At 52.6% G+C, this 18,928-nt stretch overlaps 9 protein-coding genes across 9 annotated transcripts; 4 read left to right on the forward strand and 5 right to left on the reverse strand.

Moving 5' to 3' along the window:
* Nucleotides 1-715: 715 nt before the first annotated feature.
* BCR38DRAFT_481499 (xylose isomerase-like protein) lies at nucleotides 716-1,819 on the forward strand (the record flags this gene model as incomplete). The annotated part of the gene is made up of 1 exon (XM_040863385.1): nucleotides 716-1,819. The coding sequence occupies one exon, from the start codon at nucleotides 716-718 to the stop codon at nucleotides 1,817-1,819; it is 1,104 nt and encodes a 367-aa protein (XP_040720316.1).
* Nucleotides 1,748-4,249, reverse strand: BCR38DRAFT_105195 (quinate permease). The gene is made up of 2 exons (XM_040853327.1): nucleotides 2,684-4,249; nucleotides 1,748-2,614 (listed from the first exon to the last, which is right to left on the reverse strand). Exons 1-2 carry the CDS (start codon nucleotides 3,961-3,963, stop codon nucleotides 2,242-2,244), a joined length of 1,653 nt encoding a protein of 550 aa, XP_040720317.1. The 5' UTR covers nucleotides 3,964-4,249; the 3' UTR covers nucleotides 1,748-2,241.
* A 1,013-nt stretch (nucleotides 4,250-5,262) lies between these two features.
* BCR38DRAFT_455155 (quinate dehydrogenase) lies at nucleotides 5,263-6,259 on the forward strand (the record flags this gene model as incomplete). The annotated part of the gene is made up of 2 exons (XM_040861769.1): nucleotides 5,263-5,470; nucleotides 5,523-6,259. 2 exons carry the CDS (start codon nucleotides 5,263-5,265, stop codon nucleotides 6,257-6,259), a joined length of 945 nt encoding a protein of 314 aa, XP_040720318.1.
* Nucleotides 6,260-6,351: 92 nt separating this feature from the next.
* Nucleotides 6,352-7,986, reverse strand: BCR38DRAFT_405984 (inositol monophosphatase family-domain-containing protein; the record flags this gene model as incomplete). Its single annotated transcript, XM_040858005.1, has 4 exons — nucleotides 6,352-6,658; nucleotides 6,724-6,775; nucleotides 6,856-6,973; nucleotides 7,804-7,986. The coding sequence occupies 4 exons, from the start codon at nucleotides 7,984-7,986 to the stop codon at nucleotides 6,352-6,354; spliced, it is 660 nt and encodes a 219-aa protein (XP_040720319.1).
* A 1,074-nt stretch (nucleotides 7,987-9,060) lies between these two features.
* On the reverse strand, nucleotides 9,061-10,438 carry BCR38DRAFT_463679 (WD40-repeat-containing domain protein; the record flags this gene model as incomplete). Its single annotated transcript, XM_040862644.1, has 2 exons — nucleotides 9,061-10,091; nucleotides 10,165-10,438. 2 exons carry the CDS (start codon nucleotides 10,436-10,438, stop codon nucleotides 9,061-9,063), a joined length of 1,305 nt encoding a protein of 434 aa, XP_040720320.1.
* Nucleotides 10,439-11,637: 1,199 nt separating this feature from the next.
* BCR38DRAFT_481505 (uncharacterized protein) lies at nucleotides 11,638-12,003 on the reverse strand (the record flags this gene model as incomplete). The annotated part of the gene is made up of 1 exon (XM_040863386.1): nucleotides 11,638-12,003. One exon carries the CDS (start codon nucleotides 12,001-12,003, stop codon nucleotides 11,638-11,640), a length of 366 nt encoding a protein of 121 aa, XP_040720321.1.
* Nucleotides 12,004-13,219: 1,216 nt separating this feature from the next.
* On the forward strand, nucleotides 13,220-14,414 carry BCR38DRAFT_333441 (glycoside hydrolase superfamily; the record flags this gene model as incomplete). The annotated part of the gene is made up of 2 exons (XM_040855226.1): nucleotides 13,220-13,563; nucleotides 13,631-14,414. 2 exons carry the CDS (start codon nucleotides 13,220-13,222, stop codon nucleotides 14,412-14,414), a joined length of 1,128 nt encoding a protein of 375 aa, XP_040720322.1.
* A 1,512-nt stretch (nucleotides 14,415-15,926) lies between these two features.
* On the forward strand, nucleotides 15,927-17,007 carry BCR38DRAFT_332621 (RTA1 like protein-domain-containing protein; the record flags this gene model as incomplete). Its single annotated transcript, XM_040855167.1, has 2 exons — nucleotides 15,927-16,038; nucleotides 16,112-17,007. 2 exons carry the CDS (start codon nucleotides 15,927-15,929, stop codon nucleotides 17,005-17,007), a joined length of 1,008 nt encoding a protein of 335 aa, XP_040720323.1.
* A 1,011-nt stretch (nucleotides 17,008-18,018) lies between these two features.
* On the reverse strand, nucleotides 18,019-18,617 carry BCR38DRAFT_405989 (membrane-associating domain-containing protein; the record flags this gene model as incomplete). The annotated part of the gene is made up of 3 exons (XM_040858006.1): nucleotides 18,019-18,130; nucleotides 18,182-18,476; nucleotides 18,539-18,617. The coding sequence occupies 3 exons, from the start codon at nucleotides 18,615-18,617 to the stop codon at nucleotides 18,019-18,021; spliced, it is 486 nt and encodes a 161-aa protein (XP_040720324.1).
* Between the last annotated feature and the right edge of the window lie 311 nt (nucleotides 18,618-18,928).

Consider the following 18,928-nt stretch of genomic DNA (forward strand, 5'->3'; position numbering starts at 1 on the left):
ACCAGACATGCCGATAGACAACGTTTACTTGTCCCATGACCGCTGGGACTCTCGCCATCCGCGAGGGACGCACTGGGACAACACTTTCCCAGTGTGTTGGGTATCCCTGATTCCGAATGTGTATGCGGCGCTAGCCTGCTCTAGTACCACCCACGTTAAGTCGTGTAAACGTTTAACCGGTCCACTGCATCCGGTGGTACACTCCGCCTCCAAGACATGACATCAACGACCACGCTAACCAAGGCTTCTCAGCGAGGCAGTTCACTTTTCCGCTTATCAGCCTGCCACTTAACTAGAATGATGGGGGTCATCTCGATTTCAAGCCGATCATGTTATGATCCTTCACCAACGGGAGCATTCGGTTTCGGTTTCCATCGGACAGTAGATAGGTGATTGCTAAACCTATGGGGCGGACGGGACGCAGGGGGCCGCCTGAGTTGGTCTGTTGATACTGGTATAATGCGGCTCCTTGCTTGCTAAATAAACTGAGCGTGGCCTTCTTTGCTTTGTTCATTCTTTTCTGCGTTGAATCTGAACTGGTACCTTTTCGAGTTGCCGGTAATCCATCTCAAGCTATACCATTACCTTCAACTACACCTGCCATCGACAAAAGGGATTAAATTGATCATACGACTTTGTGTATGAACACAATCGACACTATCACAGTCTCTCGCCTTGTTATCCAAGCTTCACATCCAAAACACCCTCGCCCAAGATGCCTTGCCGCCTAGCCATATCATCCATGTCCCTAGGCCGCTCCTCAGCAGGTCACTCGCTCGAGCACAAACTCGACATGGCCGCCTTGTACGGTTACCGCGGCATCGAGCTCTTCCATGAGGACCTGGCCTCCCTTGCCTTCCAATTCCTGCCTCCAGGCACCACCGCGACGACCGAAGAGTCCGAACTCCAAGCCGCCTCCCTCATCCGCCAAATGTGCCACCACCGCCACCTCGCCATTCTCTGTCTCCAACCATTTGCACATTATGAAGGGCTGCTCGACCGGGATGCCCATTCCCAACGCCTGAAGCAGCTCCGATTCTGGTTCCGGCTTGCCCGGGCGCTGGGGACCGACATGGTCCAGATCCCGTCCTCCTTTCTGCCCGCGGACCAAGTGTCAGCGGACCGATCACTGGCTGTGGCGGATTTGCAGGAGGCGGCCGACATGGGCTCGGCTCAGAACCCGCCGATCCGCTTCGTCTATGAAGCGCTGTGCTGGGGCACGCGGTGCGATACGTGGGAGGGCAGCTGGGAGGTGGTGAAAGCGGTTGATCGAGATAATTTTGGCTTGTGTCTAGATACGTTCAATATTGCGGGACGAATCTACGCCGATCCTGCTTCGGCAACTGGCAAAACGGTGGATTGCGAACAAGCTGTAAGGGAGTCGATGGATAGGCTGGTGAGCGAGGTGGATCTTAGCAAGGTGTTCTATGTGCAGGTCGTCGACGCAGAGCGGCTTTCCACTCCGTTGATGAAGGGGCACGCCTTTTATAATGAGGAACAGCCGGCAAGGATGAGTTGGAGTCGGAACTGTAGGTTGTTCTACGGGGAGCATGAGAGAGGGGCTTACTTGCCCGTAACGCAGATTGCCGGGGCCATCTTTGACGGGTTGGGGTTCGAGGGATGGGTAAGCCTAGAGTTGTTTAACCGGCGGATGGGCGATGAGGATTACGATGTGCCGAGAGAGTTGGCGGCAAGGGGGGGGAGGTCTTGGGAGAAATTGGTGAGGGACTTGGGTTTGAGGGTTGAGGACGAGGAGCCTGCGATGCAGCAGCAGTTAAGGAGGCTGCCGCTTGAGGGCAGAGTGAGTGCTTCGCTATGATAATTAATCAAGTGTATGGTGGTGGTATGAAGTGCATTTGGGGCGTTTAGGTCTGTGCTTAGGTTTCATGTTACAATACACAAGGCTAGAGAAACGATTCTCGTTGTCTCAACTTCAGAGCCTCTCGATGAGACCACACTTGAATTAATCCCCGCTTCTATCTCAGGCTTGCCTCTCGTTGATTTGGTTCAAGACAGACACCTATTCTTGCCCACTTCGTCACTTAACTTCATGCCGCAATTAGAAAGCGATGACATATCGATGCATGCCGTCATCGGTGCTATGTCCCACCCAAGTTGCCGCCGACCTCAGATAGTTCAATCTAAGCGAGTTCACTAATACACTGGCTGTATCGCGCAACTCGGGAATGTTTCACGATACTCAAACTTCATTGGTATATATTGCCCTTTCCAAGGATAACTTCAAGACATGAAACTCCCCTTTTCCAGACTTACACTGAAAGTCTCTCCTTGGTCTCGACTTCCCCTTTTGTCGCTTATATTGCCGCTTCCAAGAGTATGCCTGAACTCCTCGTCTTGCAGCTTCAGTTCCTCCATGACAAGGGCATTTGCCTTGCGCACTGGCCGCATAACGAACAGCCTGTCCATAGCTTCTAGAGGAATGGTTTTGGTCTCGGGGATCAGGCACCAGACGAAGGCGACCGAGAGCAGCATGAGCGAGGCAAAGAAAAAGTAGACGCCGTATGACATGGTCAAGAACATTTGCGGCGTGAAACGACTGATGATGAAATTCCAGAACCAGTTGTTGGCGGCAGCCGAGGCTTGGCCTAGGGATCTTTTCCAATTGTCAGTCGATACTTTTGCAAGAGCAAGAGATGTAGTATGGCTTGGTTGGGGAGCTTACCTCGTGTTTTGATCAAACATCTCCGAGTTGATGACCCAGGGCGTTCCGTTCCAGCTAGGCGTGTAAAACGTGGTCCAGAGATAAAACATGAATATGGCCGCGATGCCGCCCGATGACAACCCACCTCCGCCGCCAGTAGCGGGCTTGGTCGCGTCGGCAACCTTGATGTAGGCGCCGATGAACCACATACACATGGATCCGCCCAGGCCGCCCACGATGAGCAAGTTACGTCTTCCCACGCGGTCAATGAGATACAGCAGCCATACGAAGGTGACCACAGTCTTGACGACGCCGAAGATGCCAGTGGTCAGGAAACCGGTATTGGTGCCCGTGATACCGATGCTCTTGAACACAGTGGGCGAATAATAGTTGATGGCATTAATACCCGACCCATTCTGCCATAAGAACAGCATGGCGCCCAGGAAGAAGCGCCACTGCACCGTCTTGTTCTTCAACGAGCCGAAAGGCTTCCAGAAGCCGGCGCCGACCTCGATGCGGTACCGCTCCAGCTCCTCGTCAACGTACTTGATCTCTTCGACCAAATAAATATCCGTGACGGGCAGGTTGCGGATCCAGCACAGGTTCTCAATAGCCTGATCGCGACGGCCCTTGGAGAAGAGCCAACGGGGCGACTCCCGGATCCACAGGGCGCCGAAGAGGAGCAGACCGGCGGGAATGAGCTGGACGGCAAAGGGGATCAGCCATTGACTGTGGCTAGGGGCCAGGGTCGTGTTGACGCCGTAATTGATCCAAAACCCCACTAGGCCACCGAGCTGCCAGCCAAGCTCGTAGATGCCCACCAGACGGCCTCGAATAGCAGGAGGGGCGAGCTCCGAGATGTAGATAGGCACCATGTTGGACGCACCGCCGACACCAATGCCTGCGAGTACCCTTCCGCCCAGGATAAGTCCCAGACCACGCTGCCGATTGGCGCCCAGCATCAGGCCGGCACCGAGAATGAAAACGGTGGCGAAGACGAGCAGAGACCGGCGACGGCCCAGAAAGTAACTGCTGACATACGCGAAGAGACTGCCAAAGAAGGCGCCAGCTTGATAGACGGAGACGATGTTAGCCGAGACGAGAGCCAGCTCCGAGGATGCGAGCTCGTCGAGTCGGAACTCGTCAACAAAGGACGGCAGCGAGAGCGTGGTGCCGATGAAGGCTGAGTCGTACCCGATCATGCACGACGCGAACGAGGCAATGATTGCGCACGCGTAGATGCGCCAGTTATACACGGCTGCCGGCGTGGGCCGGTCTTCTTTCATGGAGAGGAGGCCCATATCGCCTGTGGTTGTGAAACCCAGAAGGCGACTCAGACTGGACAAAGTACAGTATGACGGGCGAGCGAAAGAGTAGAAGACAGAGGCTCAAGCTCCGAACGGTAACCCTTCAAAGCGGCGCAAACAGGACGATACCGACGCGACAAATCCTGTCTTATATCGGCACCCGGGACCCCAGGAGCTGACACGAACTGCCTCGCGTGTGGGGTATGGGGTAGACAACGATAGTTGAGTGCTTGATTACGGTCCTGGCTTGTCTGGGTTAGCCAAATCCCACACACCCATGCTGTGGACGCCACGTACCGGGATGATGGCAGCTCTCCAAGTCTTGGATGGGATGGGATGGTCGTGCCCTGGAATCTGGGGGTAAACACTCTTTCGGGGTGCTGCCAATTTCAGACGCAGACTTTCTCCCAGCAGACGTGATTAGTCCGCGTACGTGCACGTGTTGAGCACGGAGGAGTGGGTTTCGTGGAGACGAATAGGGCTTCGTGACTTCTCTGCGTTCACGGCATTGAAACCACAATTTCGACGATATTCCCAACGAGTCATGATGCGACCGTCGGAAGAATTTTACAGGATCTCTCCACTGCCATCCCAACACAACACCGTTGCCCAGTCATCAGCTCCCCCGCAAAAGCCCCTGCTCCCATCCCCCGCAGGTCCCGGTAGGATTGGAAACTCCAAGCATGCGTCAGAACTTGGGAAGGTCAGCCGGCCCTTTGGAGGCACGTCGGTGATTTGGGGCGATCCCTTGGGAGCTGGAAAAAAACTCAGCCGGTAGCGGTCCGGGTGTGGGTGCCGGCGCCGGAAGGGGCTTGGCGTAGAGGTGGGGATTATTAATTTGACTAGGGTAAAACGTACGTCCCATGCCCGGTCCCATGTCCGGTCCCTGCACATACATGGCGTTGGGAAATGTAAAAAGCCGATGTTGGAAATTCGATTCCGAAGATGAGGCCGCGCTCATGACGATGTGTACACAGGCTACAGCTACCTTTATTACGCAGTAATTTCCTCAAGCTCATGTGGGAGTAATTGCAGTTGCTGATATAGGACCTTTACCTTCCAAGTCGCGACTTAACTCACCGAGGCCACTTCAGGAGTGCTGCACCGGATGACGCCTGCAAGAAATCTGGCTTCTTGACAGCATCTGGATAACTTCACAATTTCACTCGTGTCTACTTGAAATCCGATTGCCCGGTCTGTGACAGCTGGTTAACCGCTCAGCCTGCCGCCTTAACTTTGGCAGTACAACAACACACCTCTCAACCCGTAATGGCAGCAGACCCGGTCTCAGTCATGTCCGTAACACCTCTGCCGCTGCCGCCACAAACTCGGCATGTTGACCGGCATGGCTACCTCTTCGGCCAGAAGATCGCCGCCTCCATGTCTCCGCTGTTCCACAAAACCATTTACCAAGCCCTCGGGCTGCCATGGGAACAAGTCCTACTAGACTCTGCCGACATCCCGCAGTTTCTCGAACTCATCAAGGATCCAAAATTCTATGGTACGTGCTCAGATTTGTGGGTTGGCCGCTCGGAAACTCACCAACCACCCAGGCGCGTCAGTAACGATGCCTAACAAAGTGGCCATCATGCCCTTCCTGGACGAGCTGACGCCAGAGTGTTGCGACGTCGGTGCCTGCAACACCATTTATTTGCGTGAAAATGCCGAAGGAAAGCGCATATACTGCGGCACCAATACCGACGTCATCGGCATAAGAGAGTCCTTCTATCGGAACATCGCCGACCCAGATGCCGTGTTTCACGACAAGCCAGCCATGGTCATCGGGGGAGGCGGAGCGGCACGGAGTGCAGTCTACGCGCTGAGCAAGTGGATGCGTGCTACGCAGATTTATTTCGTAAATCGGGACCGTGAAGAGGTCGAGGCCGTCATCGCTGAGTGCAAGGCGCGGGGGTATGGACACCAGCTTGTGCATGTCGAGACAGTGTCGCAGGCTGAGGCGGTCGAGGCACCAGGGGCCATTGTGGCGTGCGTGCCGGACTTCCCGCCCAAGACGGCGGACGAAGTGAGGGCTAGGGCAACTATCGAGGCGATACTCCAAAAGGAGAGGAAGGGGGCCATGTTGGAAATGTGCTATAACCCAAACCCGTACACGGAGCTTGGTGGCATCGCGGAACGGGAGGGGTGGAACGTTATCCTGGGCACCGAGGCGATGATCTGGCAGGGTCTGGAGCAGGATAAGTACTGGACCGGTATCGAAGTCAAAGACTTGCCGTTGAAGGAGGTCAGTGAAGTTATAGCGGCCAAGTTGTCGCAGGCGTCTAAACTGTGAGGTTTAAAGTATATATCCAGTTGAGCATTGATTTCAGGGAGGTGGGGCGGGCCATGGCGGACACGGTGTATGATATATGTGATATACATCAGTTATGCGCCTGGCCTACTATACTCAAGATGTCTCACCCTCCGCCAGATTAGTGGCAAGCGTTGCGTCTCATTGAGCCAGGCACCGCGCCCGCGGCAGGACGAGAAAAGTTGCGAAAGGAAAGGGGCATAGATGACGCCGATGACGGGATCACCGTTGATAATGAAGCCAATGGACACACAGAGCATGGGGAACAGGTGTGTGTAGTTAACTGTGCCGTCGAGGGGGTCAACGCACCAGGTTGGGGTCGAGGGTTCGATGAGGTAAGATCGGGAGGAGCCTTTAGAAGAGCTTTCTTCGCCGAGGAATCTGGCGTATGTGTTCGTATGAGAAGTCCAGAATTGGCTTGAGACATGTGTGGAAGTGCTACTCACTTGTGCGTGGGGTACTTCTTCTCAATTGAGGTCTTGATGAAGGCCTCAACATCTATATGCTCCCCGAGTCAGTTAGCCAGCCAGTCCACCCAAGAGACAATGCTGAAATCGCACGTGGCTTGCCTCACGCACCTTCATCAGCCTTCGTCACGATGTCCACCGCGCTATCCTTCTCGGTAAATTTCAAGTCGCCCGACCCAACGTCGCCCATTCGCGCGGGGGCAAATTGCATGAGAAGCTCGACCACATTCTTTGCCCAGTTGCACAGCAAAGGCGTAGATTTCAGCTAGCTCATTCTCGGGAATATCGACCACCATAGTCACACTATCAAGCAAACTTCAAGAGAACTGAAGCAGGGGCAATCAAACCATTGGTGAAAAGTTGAAAATGATATCTTTGCCATGGTGACTCGTCTCCGACTAGAGATCAGGCTGTTGGCTGAACCGCCGCGAGCCGAACTGATAGACTGTACCCAGAGCGGTTTCGGTCCGCTGCACGACCAGAAATCGCATAGTAGATAGCGGAATCATGGGCTAATCTTGTCATTGATCGATCCACTGTGTTTCTGCTGGCAGCCGGGATATTCACTTCAAAAAATACTTGTATCCTGATCATCTCCTAGCTGCAGCTCAAACCTCCGCCAGTGGCGACTTGGGTTCTCAAAAATTCGACACACATCTGCGACGATAGTGAGAACTGAAGCCGTGATCTTCCAACACTTTCAGTAACAACATTGAAAGCTGCCTCCCGTGTTTGCTCTTTCCCGCTGTGATGATCCTAAGCGGGAGAGTACTTAACCGGCGGCAGGCCTGGGGACACGAATGCGGGGTAGTAGGGAAGTCCCATCGGTGATGGACCACCTGCGTAATCCAACATTGAGATCGTGAACTCCAAAATTACACGACAATGAAAGGCAGAAAAACAAGGCGTGGTAATGATCAAGATGCCTCGACTCTGCCGAGGGCCTGGGATTGATATATCTAACATAGGCTCGCTTGAGCCATTTCAAACTGACAAAATACAGCCCCGATAAAGTAGTAAACAAGCAAAGGAGACCACAGATCCCAAATCATCACTTACACTCGAAGCACCACCAAAATGCCCACTCGTTCTATCCTCCTGATCAACGGCCCGAACCTCAACCTCCTCGGCACCCGGGAGCCCCAAACCTACGGCTACACTACCCTCCCCAACGTCGAGTCCGCAGCGAAATCTCAAGCCACCTCCCTCTCCATCACCCTGTCCATCTTCCAATCCAACCATGAGGGCGCACCGACGGTGTCGATGCCATCATCATCAACGCGGGCGGCTTCACACATACCTCTGTCGCAATTCGCGACGCCTTGCTCGGTGTCGATATTCCCTTCGTCGAGGTGCATGTCAGCAACGTGCATGCGCGGGAGGATTTCCGGAGGACCAGCTACTTGAGCGATAAGGCGGTGGCGGTAATTTGCGGCTTGGGGGTTTATGGATATACTGCTGCTGTTGAGTTTGCGGCGAAGCATATGAGGGGTAAAGCGAAGTTGTGAGATGCATGGGGAAGCAACGAGTGTGGGTGGTTCGAACGAATATTAATGTGAACATGGAACTTCCTATGGAGCCGGGTCATGTTTCTTTAGTCTCCTGGCACGACTTGCTCATGAGAAGGGTCGGATGGTGGAAGATCCAATCTGGAGGAACCATTGGCTTTGTGAGATAGCTGAAGGGGAGGGAAGCCTGCATATCAGAATCTAGTAGACATGCCAAACCAATAATCAAGTTGTTGACTCGTCACATCGACCTGGTCATCTGAATCTCCAAGTTCACTTACTGCTCAGCCTTATCGTCCACAGTGCCACCAATTTTATTTCACAAGGTATCAAGGTCCAAAGCCTTGCTGGCGATCGGCAGCCAAGAGTCCTTTAGGAAGCCGCAGTCTACCATCAGCATTGATTTCAGACTTCACCAATTTTGATTTTTCGCTTGTAAACCATCTCAGAAAGCTAACTTGCCCCAGCTGGAGATTTCGCTATATAGACTTCGACCCTAAGACCCCGCATTGCCCTGAAGCTACCCCGCACGTGCCCCAAAAGCCATTAAGCTGCAGGGGCGGCGCGCTTCTCCAAATGTCTTATCAACAGTTTGGGCTGCCGGTTTGGACCAAGAAAAGCAATTGGTGCCTTGAATTAACCAGGAGAATCTGCCTATACATTTCTGACATGCTTCGTGAAGTCTGGCTTTGGGGTATCGCAACAGTTCCAGCCAGAAGACTTCTGCTCATACTTAGCTGTCCCGGTTGTATGGTATCCAACCACTGCCCCCTGTAAGCCTGCTAGAGCTTACACTTGAGTCTAGAGTCTAGTCCAAGCCCTTGAACTTCAGAATTCCGTGTGCACCATGCGGCCCCAGTGGCACAGCCTTACTGCCCTTCTTCCTCTTCTTTCGCTTCCGTGAGGCATCATCGCTACTCGAATCATCTGACTCCTGTTCAGCGCTGGCCTGTCTCTTTTCCCTGGTTGCCGGCTCATTATCTGAGTCCTCATCATCTGATTCGGCCTTTTCATCAACGTCATCATCGGAGTCCGCATCACTCTCTTCTGAAGAGCCAGCACCACCAGTAAAGCTCCGATCCCACACCTTGACCGTTGTGCCACCTCCGGTGATCATTCGCCCGTGACAGTCGAATCCCAAACCGAGGACACCCTCTGCTTCATCATGCTGTAGCGACAGTTCGACCTCGCGCTTATTCAAGTCGACGATGCGCACAGTCCCATCGCCTAGACCCGTCACGACCTTTTTGCCCCTGACCACATCTTCAGGTATCTGCACGACGCAATCTAGACTCTCGCCTGCTCTGTCCACGATGATTCGATCTGTCTGATCATCCCATGCGCCTTTATCCCACAGCGTCAGGATGCCCGTTCCAGTGCCCACTGTCATGACTCCATTCTGGGTGTTCTTCTTAGGTCCGATGCCAGGTACAAACGTGGCGCTCAACAACTCGTCCTCTTGGTCCTCGCTGCGAATGAGTATACCTCTCCGCAGATCCGTGACGGCAATTGTTGTTCCTCCCGTCGAAACCCATTGCTTGCTGTACCCACTTGTGCTCTGGTCGCTCGGTGGCAGCGGCGCTATGGCGGACACGTAGTCATCGTGGGGGAAGTGCGTCTGTGCCGGTTTGGACTTTTCTAGGGCGTGGTCCCTGAGATCGAGGAGGTGGAGGGCGCCCGAGTCGCAGGCGAGGAGGAGACTTTGGGGGGAGAGGACACGAAGGAGCGTCGGCGGGTCTGGACCGGAGGTACGGGAGGGTATGACAAATTTCGAGGCAACTTGGCCTGTTTTAGGCGAGAAGTGCTTGAGGAGGGAGTCGGTACCGGCTGAGTAGAGTGCTACAAGGGGTACCATTAGCTGATCCTCCTCTGCTATATCAGGTCGGGTGCAAGTCAATTGTGCATTACTTACCACTGCCATCCACACTGAATTCCAGCGCTCTACAGCTACCCTTGTGCCTTCTGGTGCGCCAGATGGTGTCTATTGCTCCCTTGCCATCGGACAGAATACTGGTATCTGCACTGGCACCCCCATCTTCATCCCCTCCACTTCGATCCGAAGCCGGCAATCGGAAGCATTCAACATGGCCCGTTGAGAGACCGACAGCTAGGAGAGGCTCGGTAGGATGCAATGCCTGAGTAAAGAGCTCGGCGCTCAACGGCAGGGTGCAGAGATTCTCAAACATTGTCGTCGAGGATGTGGGTTCGCGTCCTTGAATACCACACGAAGGCAAATGATTGGTATTACAAAAGATCCTGTTGACTATAGCATTGTGAGTTGTCGGATTTGTTCCATTGATCAAGCGCATGTGTGAGAAATTGAAACTATTCAGACACGACGTTGAAAAAATCCGAGGCAATCGCCAAAATGGATGGCAGGCGCGTTTACAGGGGCCCGTGCATGAGTTGCGGCACAGGCAACCATGCCTTGAAGCATACACATACTAATCCGATCAATGGCAGCAACTTCCTCAATCTCACAATCATCTTGAAAGAATTGGGTTTGCTACAAATTGTCCTTTTGTCGATTATTGAGTACCAGCGAGAATGGCTTGTTTTCATTCATCGAATCAATTCAAGCATGATGTCCATGCACCCAAAATCTGCGATGTTACGCCGCCGCCGCCACTCAGAAGCCAGCATTCGACTGCAGGTAAAGGGTCTTGATCTTGTCTTGATGTGCAAATCAGGCATTGATTGTCCCAACAAACTTGGAAATCCTGCATGATACATGGTGGGCATGCAAGCAACCTGTAGTTTCTACCCCCAGCGCATACCGCAACCAGTGATGCCTCATTCGCAATGGTGAGTAAGTTCCCCATGATACCCTGGTATTTATCCTATTATCCTAAACGCCCAGAACAGGGCCTTTTGCCCCACTAGACTTGCCCCTGGGGAGATTTCTTGTCATGCAGCACGAGGCTTCTCCGCATACCATACCAGAAGAAGTAATTGCCGTAGATATGTTGGCTATGTTCGCCGTCCTCCAACTCATCGAAGACCCTGGCGGCGAAGTTCTCTATTTCGTTCTGGCCCACGATCTCGCGCATAAGCTTGGCTTTCGTGGTGCTCATCTAATCTTATATGATATGCAAGCCACACGAATCCGCCAATCTCAGCTTCTTGTTCCGTGCCTAGAGGCCAATGAGAAACTTGAGCCGCCTACGGTGGACATGGATGATACTGGCTACGGCAAGCATAAGGCCAAGGTGGTTAGGCATACGAACGTCTCATGTTCAAATGCCGTGGCGCCTCGGTCACCTGCTCGGCGAACCGAGTGACTCGGCCGCTGGGCCGCATAGTCCCGTCACCGCATTAAGGGTACTGCGATGTTCCTGCACCTCAGTCCACCCCACCTCCCCCCGGGCTGGAGATTTACGAACGGCTAACGGAGGATCTGGTCAACGCGGCTGGGTTTGACCAACGGGCAGATGTGGCGGAGGTGCACAGGGTCAAAGTCGTAGGCCCAATACCACTCCTTCTTCATGTCGCCGAGGATGTACTTCAGGTTGGGTGGGATGAACATCTGCCGGATCTGCGTCCTATCCAGACCAATGGCAGAGGAACTTTCGAACTTGTCAGCCGTTTCTATAGCCCATATGCCTGTGCCGGCGCTCGGATCAATGATGCGTTGCGGGTGATCGCCTGTGGGCGCGAAGATTCCACCCGTCGGTTCCATCGTCACCCAATGCGTCAGGTCTTCGCGGTTTTGCACCTCGTCACCTAGGCAAGGCGTGGGATCTTCGGCCATTCTCATACTGGTAACGGTAGACGCCGGGTGTGAGGCTTCCAGAGTCGGTTGTAGATTCAGCATCAATAATTGGGGGTTCGAGAACTCGCTTGCCTCGAACCGACTGGGTTTCACACTTCAATACTGTGATGGTTGTGGTTAACCCAGCTGAATGGGATGAGGCACCAGACATGGCTAAAGCTGCCATCGACTGAAAGACGAGAGGACCCGAGGGGGACAAAAAGGCAAGAATAAACCTCGGGCAGAACTTATTGGACCTTATTTTATCTTTGTGCGACAACAAATCCCCTGGATACTCTCCAGTATTTCTAACGGCAGGCAGGTAGTAATGTTATAGATGTCCAAGTAGTCATCAGGGAGGCGAGATGGCCCTCGGACAAAAAGGTCCAAAACATCTTCAACCATGTTTCGGGCCGGCATATCTACACCGACAGTATAGTTCGGGCATCCACACAAAATGCAGGAACCCGCTGAGTATTGTCCCGACCCTTTGGATGCCATCAGCACCCTGCAACTGTAGCGTCAGAATCATAATTCAATTCCAAGGCGGCGTGGCTCTGTAGAACCACTGTGGATCAAGCCCGAAAAGTCTGGCTTGTGTTCTCTTTAGTGTCTTCTGGGCGCTCCGGGCGACTGATATGTAATATAATTTTAGTATTGGTGCACGGAAGACGGCCCGGTGGTATGAAGTGGGTTACCATAGGGAAAGGAACAAAGGCAGGTCAAGCACTTGAGGCGTAAGGTCTGAAGAACTGGAAAACCGAAACGAGCTCACCCGATTTTAAAACGAGACCCTATGTACCTTGGCGGAGCTGAAATTTACCTTGGTTTCGAAAGATCGTTGGGGTTGGAGGGGTATCGATATGTATCTAACGGAACTTGACAAAAGATGACACCTGGGTTGAATGCACTTAAGCAAGCGTCGAGTCGTTGACGTGCATGCGCTTTCCATTCCCACGGAACCTCGTGTAACAGCAAATGTTTCAATCCGCTTAATGTGGTGTCACTTTCATTTCGTCTGAGATATCGATTCCCGACTCCTACTCACTGCCTTACCATTGACGACGCTCTCCATACCTCTGCAGCGTCACCATGGCAGGTTTCGCACTCCAAATTCTCGGCCTGTTGGTCTTGAGCATCGTTTCACCGGCGCAGTCGGCCGAACCGCAGTTGCGTAACATCATGTACTTGACAGGGTCAGGATCAGTTCATGCATATGCCGTGTTCTTCCACTGACCATGCCCACAGCCAACACCCCATTGTGCCTTCTTTGGACCTCACCTCATCCATTAACCATGTCATTCTGGCCTTCATGGGCTGTGGCACCTTCAATGAAGAGGCACCGGATCCAAGCTGGCCACTGTTTATGTCTGTATCCGAAACACGATCCAAATTCAAGCCTGGAACTAAGGTCATGGTCGCAATTGGTGGATGGGGCGATACAGCATTTGATGATGCAGCCCGAACGGAGCAGAGCCGTCAGAGGTTCGCGCGGAATGTGAAGAAAATGGTCGATGCCACGGGTGCAGACGGTGTGGACATTGACTGGGAATATCCTGGGTAAGCAATCATGGTGGGATGAAGGGCATCGTGACCAGCTCGGTCCTGTACTAACAAGCATCGCCAGCGGCAACGGCGAGGACTACAAGCAGGTCCCCAACTCAGAGAGAAAATGGACCATTGCAGCCTACCCAAGACTGCTTGCCGCGGTCCGCACGTCGATAGGCCCCGATAAAGTCATCTCCGCAGCGGTCCCTGGCATCCCACGCGACATGCTTGCGTTCACCGCTGAAACCGAGCCGGTCATAATGCAATCCGTCGACTTCCTCAACGTAATGACGTACGACCTGATGAACCGTCGTGACAACGTAACCAAACATCACACTGGTCTGTTGAATTCACTCGAGGCCATCGACTTATACATCAGTAACGGCGCGCCGCCTTCGAAGCTCAATCTTGGCTTTGCCTTCTACGCTAAGTATTTCCTGCTGGATCCCAACCACCCGGAATCCTGCGCAAAAGGACGAGGCGTGGTCCCGGGCTGCCCAACGGGTCTCATGGAGGACCCGGAAACCGGTGCCGACCTGGGAAAGACCGGCGGATTCAGCTGGCACGACCACGCCAAAAGCCCACTCCCTCCCATCATCGAAACATCGTACCTGAAGGCGCTGAGCCAAGGCCGGTACGATAATGCCGAGGGTGGTTATTTTTACTTCGATCAGGACGAGAGCCTGTGGTGGACGTTCGACACGCCCGAGGCCATCTTGAAGAAGTTTCCGGCCATCGTGGACTTGCGCAAGCTGGGCGGGGTGTTTGCTTGGGGTCTTGGAGAGGACGCGCCCGAGTTCAAGCATCTAAAGGCCTTGAACGCGGGAGTCGATGGAATGACCGGCGTAAGGGACGAGTTATAGTGCGAAAAGCTTCCCGCAAGGGGAGTGCGCAGTATTTCGTAGAAAGCCTAGATGGCCATTGAGACCGCAGAGGTGCGTATTAACATCGACAATGATAGGGGTGCTTTGAACTTCTGGGACCAACGGACTTGGTAAGAGGTGAGAGCAGATTTGACAGCCATGCACCATATTGGAGATATCACAGCAACCAAGAGGGGGAAGAACCGGCGGTCGGTGATTGAGTGGCAGGAATGCTGCATTGTGAAACCGCAATCAGGCAAGAGCTTGTAAATGCTCAACCAACAATGGCAAGATTTCGACGACTTGGTCGCCAGTTGCACTTTTGGGCGGGGGAAAGGGGGATGGATGTTACTTCACTATCTGCCCAATTCAATGGCACATCCAATCCCCGACCCAGATGCCGCTCCCAATCCAGACCAGAGGAGCGCTTGATGACTCGGCGAGCTTGCAGAATTTTTGTCTGTGCGGTATAGCCCTGACTATCGATTCTGATACAAAACGTCAAATATCTACCATGCGAATGACGGTAAAGAAGACATGGAGATTAAAATTTGCGAATGCCAACTAGCTCAAGAAATGCGCGTAAAAATAGATCTCCAAGACCTGTCTTTAGCTACTAGACGGCCCTACATATCCCCTGGTCGATGTTCGACAGGGTTGGCGTCTGGACTCTTAAGTCCGAAATCGAGGGTCCTACAAATCACACGCCTCCACGCCTTTCATCACCCGAATCAGTGACGAGACGGTATGCATTCTAGAAGGCTGAGCCCTGAAAAGCACGCGAAAGCCCAACTCCACCCCAGTTCATCTCGAACTCCACTTCGTAATCGGATGGGTCGGATAAAAACCTGGATTGGCCAGCCTAATGACCATGTCCTGGCAAGTGCATTGTTTCCGCGTTTGTCAAATGGACAGTAGGGTTTTGTTGATATTAAACAGATGAACATTCGGTTCCCTGCACTATTGGCTAGCCTTAATACAACTACCGTGGGCTGGGGTTATCGCAGGGCAGTGCTTAACTGCTCGGTTCTGTGTCTGATTGGCCGCATTTAAGGTTCCCGAGTGCCAAGATGAGTATAAGCCATCCCGCTCAACGTTGATCCACTAGGTAAACCCCGCTGATCTGGTAGATACATTCCTTTTTTAGACTGACATGGATGATAGTGTGGTTAAACCGGTCCCACTTGTCAAGAGATTCAACCGTTGTATTTGACAGTAGTATCCGCGTGTACTAGTACGCGTATTAGGAATCCGACTCCTGACTATAACAGCAGTCGTCTCCCGTTGATTGAGGCAGAAGTACAGAATACCCTGACCAAGTCAAGCAACGATCACTCCTCCTGTAAGCGACATTCACTTCGGGTACGAGAGCGACATCGAATTCCGATCCCACGCAACTATTTGGTGTAATAAGCCGAACTTCCCATCCAAACCCAAAGCGAACACGCACCAAAGACTGCAGCCATGGCGACCCTCGCATCGGGCAGATATTACACATACACGCCGTCTTTGATGCCGGCGGCGGCATTTCTGATCGTCTTCCTTCAGGTGGCCGCCATACATGGCTATCAAGCCGGCCGCTCAAAGTCAGTCATCATGGCCCCCATGATTGTCGCAGCTATACGTTAGTCATCTCACCTCTTAGACACATAAGTCTTCTCCACAAAGTTAGCTCGATATTAACGATCCTCAAACAGTGGAAGGAGTGGGCTATATTTGCCGCCTCATGTCGCACAACGAATCCCCCAATTTCACGTTGGTCCCTTACGCCATCCAATCCGTCCTCCTCCTCATGGCTCCCACCCTCATCTCCGCCACCATCTACCTGCACGCCGAGCGCGTCTTCGTCGCCGTGCAAGCAGACAAGCCCATCCTCCCCTGGAAGCTTCGCACCTACAAGCGAGTCTTCCTCCTCTTCGACGCCTTTTCCTTGATCATTCAGACCGCCGGATCCGTCATGCGTCTCACCAACCACATTTCCTGGGTCCGCACAGGAAACCGATTGGTCATGACGGGTGTGGGTGAGCAGATGCTCTTTGTGTTGCTGTTCTTGTTCGTTGCGGGGAAGTTTCAGTATAACCTCTCGCGGAACCCCACGGCGCGCGTGGCCGGCAGAGGGCAAGGTGGTGGTTCGTTGGAGAACATGCCTGTCATCCCCTACGCCAAGCATCTTTACCTCTTGTACGCATCCTCGGCGATGGTGGGCATCAGATGCCTGATCCGGCTGTTGGAAACGCTGTACCCGACTTCCATTGTCAAGACGAGCGAGGTGTTTCTGTACGTCTTTGACGCGGGTTTCATGATTCTTATCATGAAGTCGTTCCATTTCATCCACCCGAGCGAGCTGGAGGCTCTGATCGAATACTACGAAGTTGCTGAGGGAGGTCAGGTGGAAATGGGCGGAGAAGATGCGGGAAGGCAGAACAGCCAGGTCTATTTCGCCGGAATCAGGTTCTGGCAGGGCAAGAGACTGCAGGGGATGTCTTTACCACTCTACACCCCTGGGTTGGTGGAAAGTGTCGACAGTACCCACGTGGTTGGGAAGACGGAATCAGTCAGGGCTTTGAACAGGGCGCATGTTGGGAGGTACTAGACCGAGATCGGCCTGTCTGTTGGAGAGACGGTAATATGACTGCGATAGAAACCAGATGGTGGCTGGGACATGATTATTGACGACACTTGCGGGACTATTTTAGATGGTCCTCCGTTACCGGAAGTAGGGGAGGGAAAGGGCATAGAGAGCAAGCGGGTCATTCCGGCGTTATTCCTTTGTACTATTTACTGCTACTTACTGGAGCTTTTTGGGTGGTATTGAAGACTTAGCAATAATACTGTCAACCCTTGCTCAACGCCGCCAAGAACTCACCACTTGCTCCCTGTACGAGGACGATAGCACAATATACATTTGAATACTCGGAGTTCCGTTGCATCTGTTTAGTACTGCACAATGCCCAGGGGATTCCAGCTTATATGTCTGATTACCTGGCTCGTTGCTCATCTATAACCAATTTTATCCCCAAGAGAACTTGAAATTTCAACGCTTGTCCTTCCAAATATGAGATACCATCTTGTGGCCCACGGCGTGAACTGTATCAACAAAATTCGACAAGTTGTAACTACATAAACATAGGGACCAGCGAATTGGAAAAGGTTCGTAAGTGACAGTATTATAATGAAAAACAACATAATTAAGCCAGAATCATCATGATTCCTATTAGTTCTTTACGGTCTAAATTTGAATAGGTACTTTGTAACATCCCCAACCCAGTACTGTTATTACATTATTCTTAAATTTAGTTGTAAGCAAGAGGTGACGAATTTTGGTTTACGTAGTTTGTAAAATGACATTACATGCATTTCTTCGTCAAATCGTAGGCAATATACATCTTAATCTTATTAATTAAATGTAAAGGGTATTATGCCACAAACGCCTCGAACTCAGAACTCGCAACCTCGTAAACATGATATTTGTCAAGCAGTACGAACTTCCGTACGTCGAAGACATCGAACTACTTTCTCACACTTTGACGGGTAATGCCCTATTTAAATCTAGCGTAACTATTCCTAAGCAGCTTCTAGCTGGTTCGCGTCTTCTCGAGTGGATTTACGCGCCAGAATATGGGGTCGGTTTAGATCCGATACGAGCACCAGTGTTGTGACCGCGGCTTCGCAATGCCTCAAGCGCATCGAGGACGGCAAGGAAGGTAAATAGTACCCTGTACAAAGTTAGTCGTCATATTTGATGAAAGCCCGAGTCAGATACTCACCACAAAAAGAAGGCAAAAGCAACAGCAGCCTGTGAAGATTGGCAACGATTGCTGCCGTAACACGATGGCGTACCGACATATACAGCGAGGGCGATAGCGCCGGCAAACCAGAAGATAGCGGTGATGACATTGAGGGCGAGCGCGGCCAGCTTGCGGAAGACGCTTGCCATGTAGATGGGGGTGATGCCGACGTAGGCCAGGACGAGCAGCGACCAGACCGAGTTGAAGACGAGGAAGCTGACGATGGAGGGCGTGTAGTCGCCATCCCAATAATAGCTATGAAACCAGCTTGCCACTGTTGATTCAATTAGCACGCAGTGGTGAATGGATGGGGGTGGATGGACGACGAAGCCATACTGTATGCGGTCAAGCCCAGCTCAACAATAGCAAACACGGCCGCAATGCCGTAGACTATGGGGAGATATCCAGCCGCCATTTTGGATGTTGATAGCCTAAAAGTGGGGGAGCCGGGGGGTAGGGTTGCAAGAGGACGTTCCAGGGATGCTCAGTCTTGGCGACCGGTAAAACGCTGTAGATAGAGGTGAGGAACAAAAATATTTATGATGATACGAAATGAGCAAAGACAGATAGGTGAGTAGGATGGATGCGAATTGTAATATATGAAGACTGCGACCCTCCTATTTAGCCACGCCCTGCTTGCCTACCCGCAGTTGCCAGGTTGTAATGGGGTCACTCGACGCCGGGAGTGACGAGAGACATGGCACTAGTCAGCGTGTCATAGGTCTT

This window comes from Pseudomassariella vexata, assembly GCF_002105095.1.
Source record: "Pseudomassariella vexata strain CBS 129021 chromosome Unknown BCR38scaffold_2, whole genome shotgun sequence".
In the NCBI taxonomy this organism is placed as follows: Eukaryota; Fungi; Ascomycota; class Sordariomycetes; order Amphisphaeriales; family Pseudomassariaceae; genus Pseudomassariella; species Pseudomassariella vexata.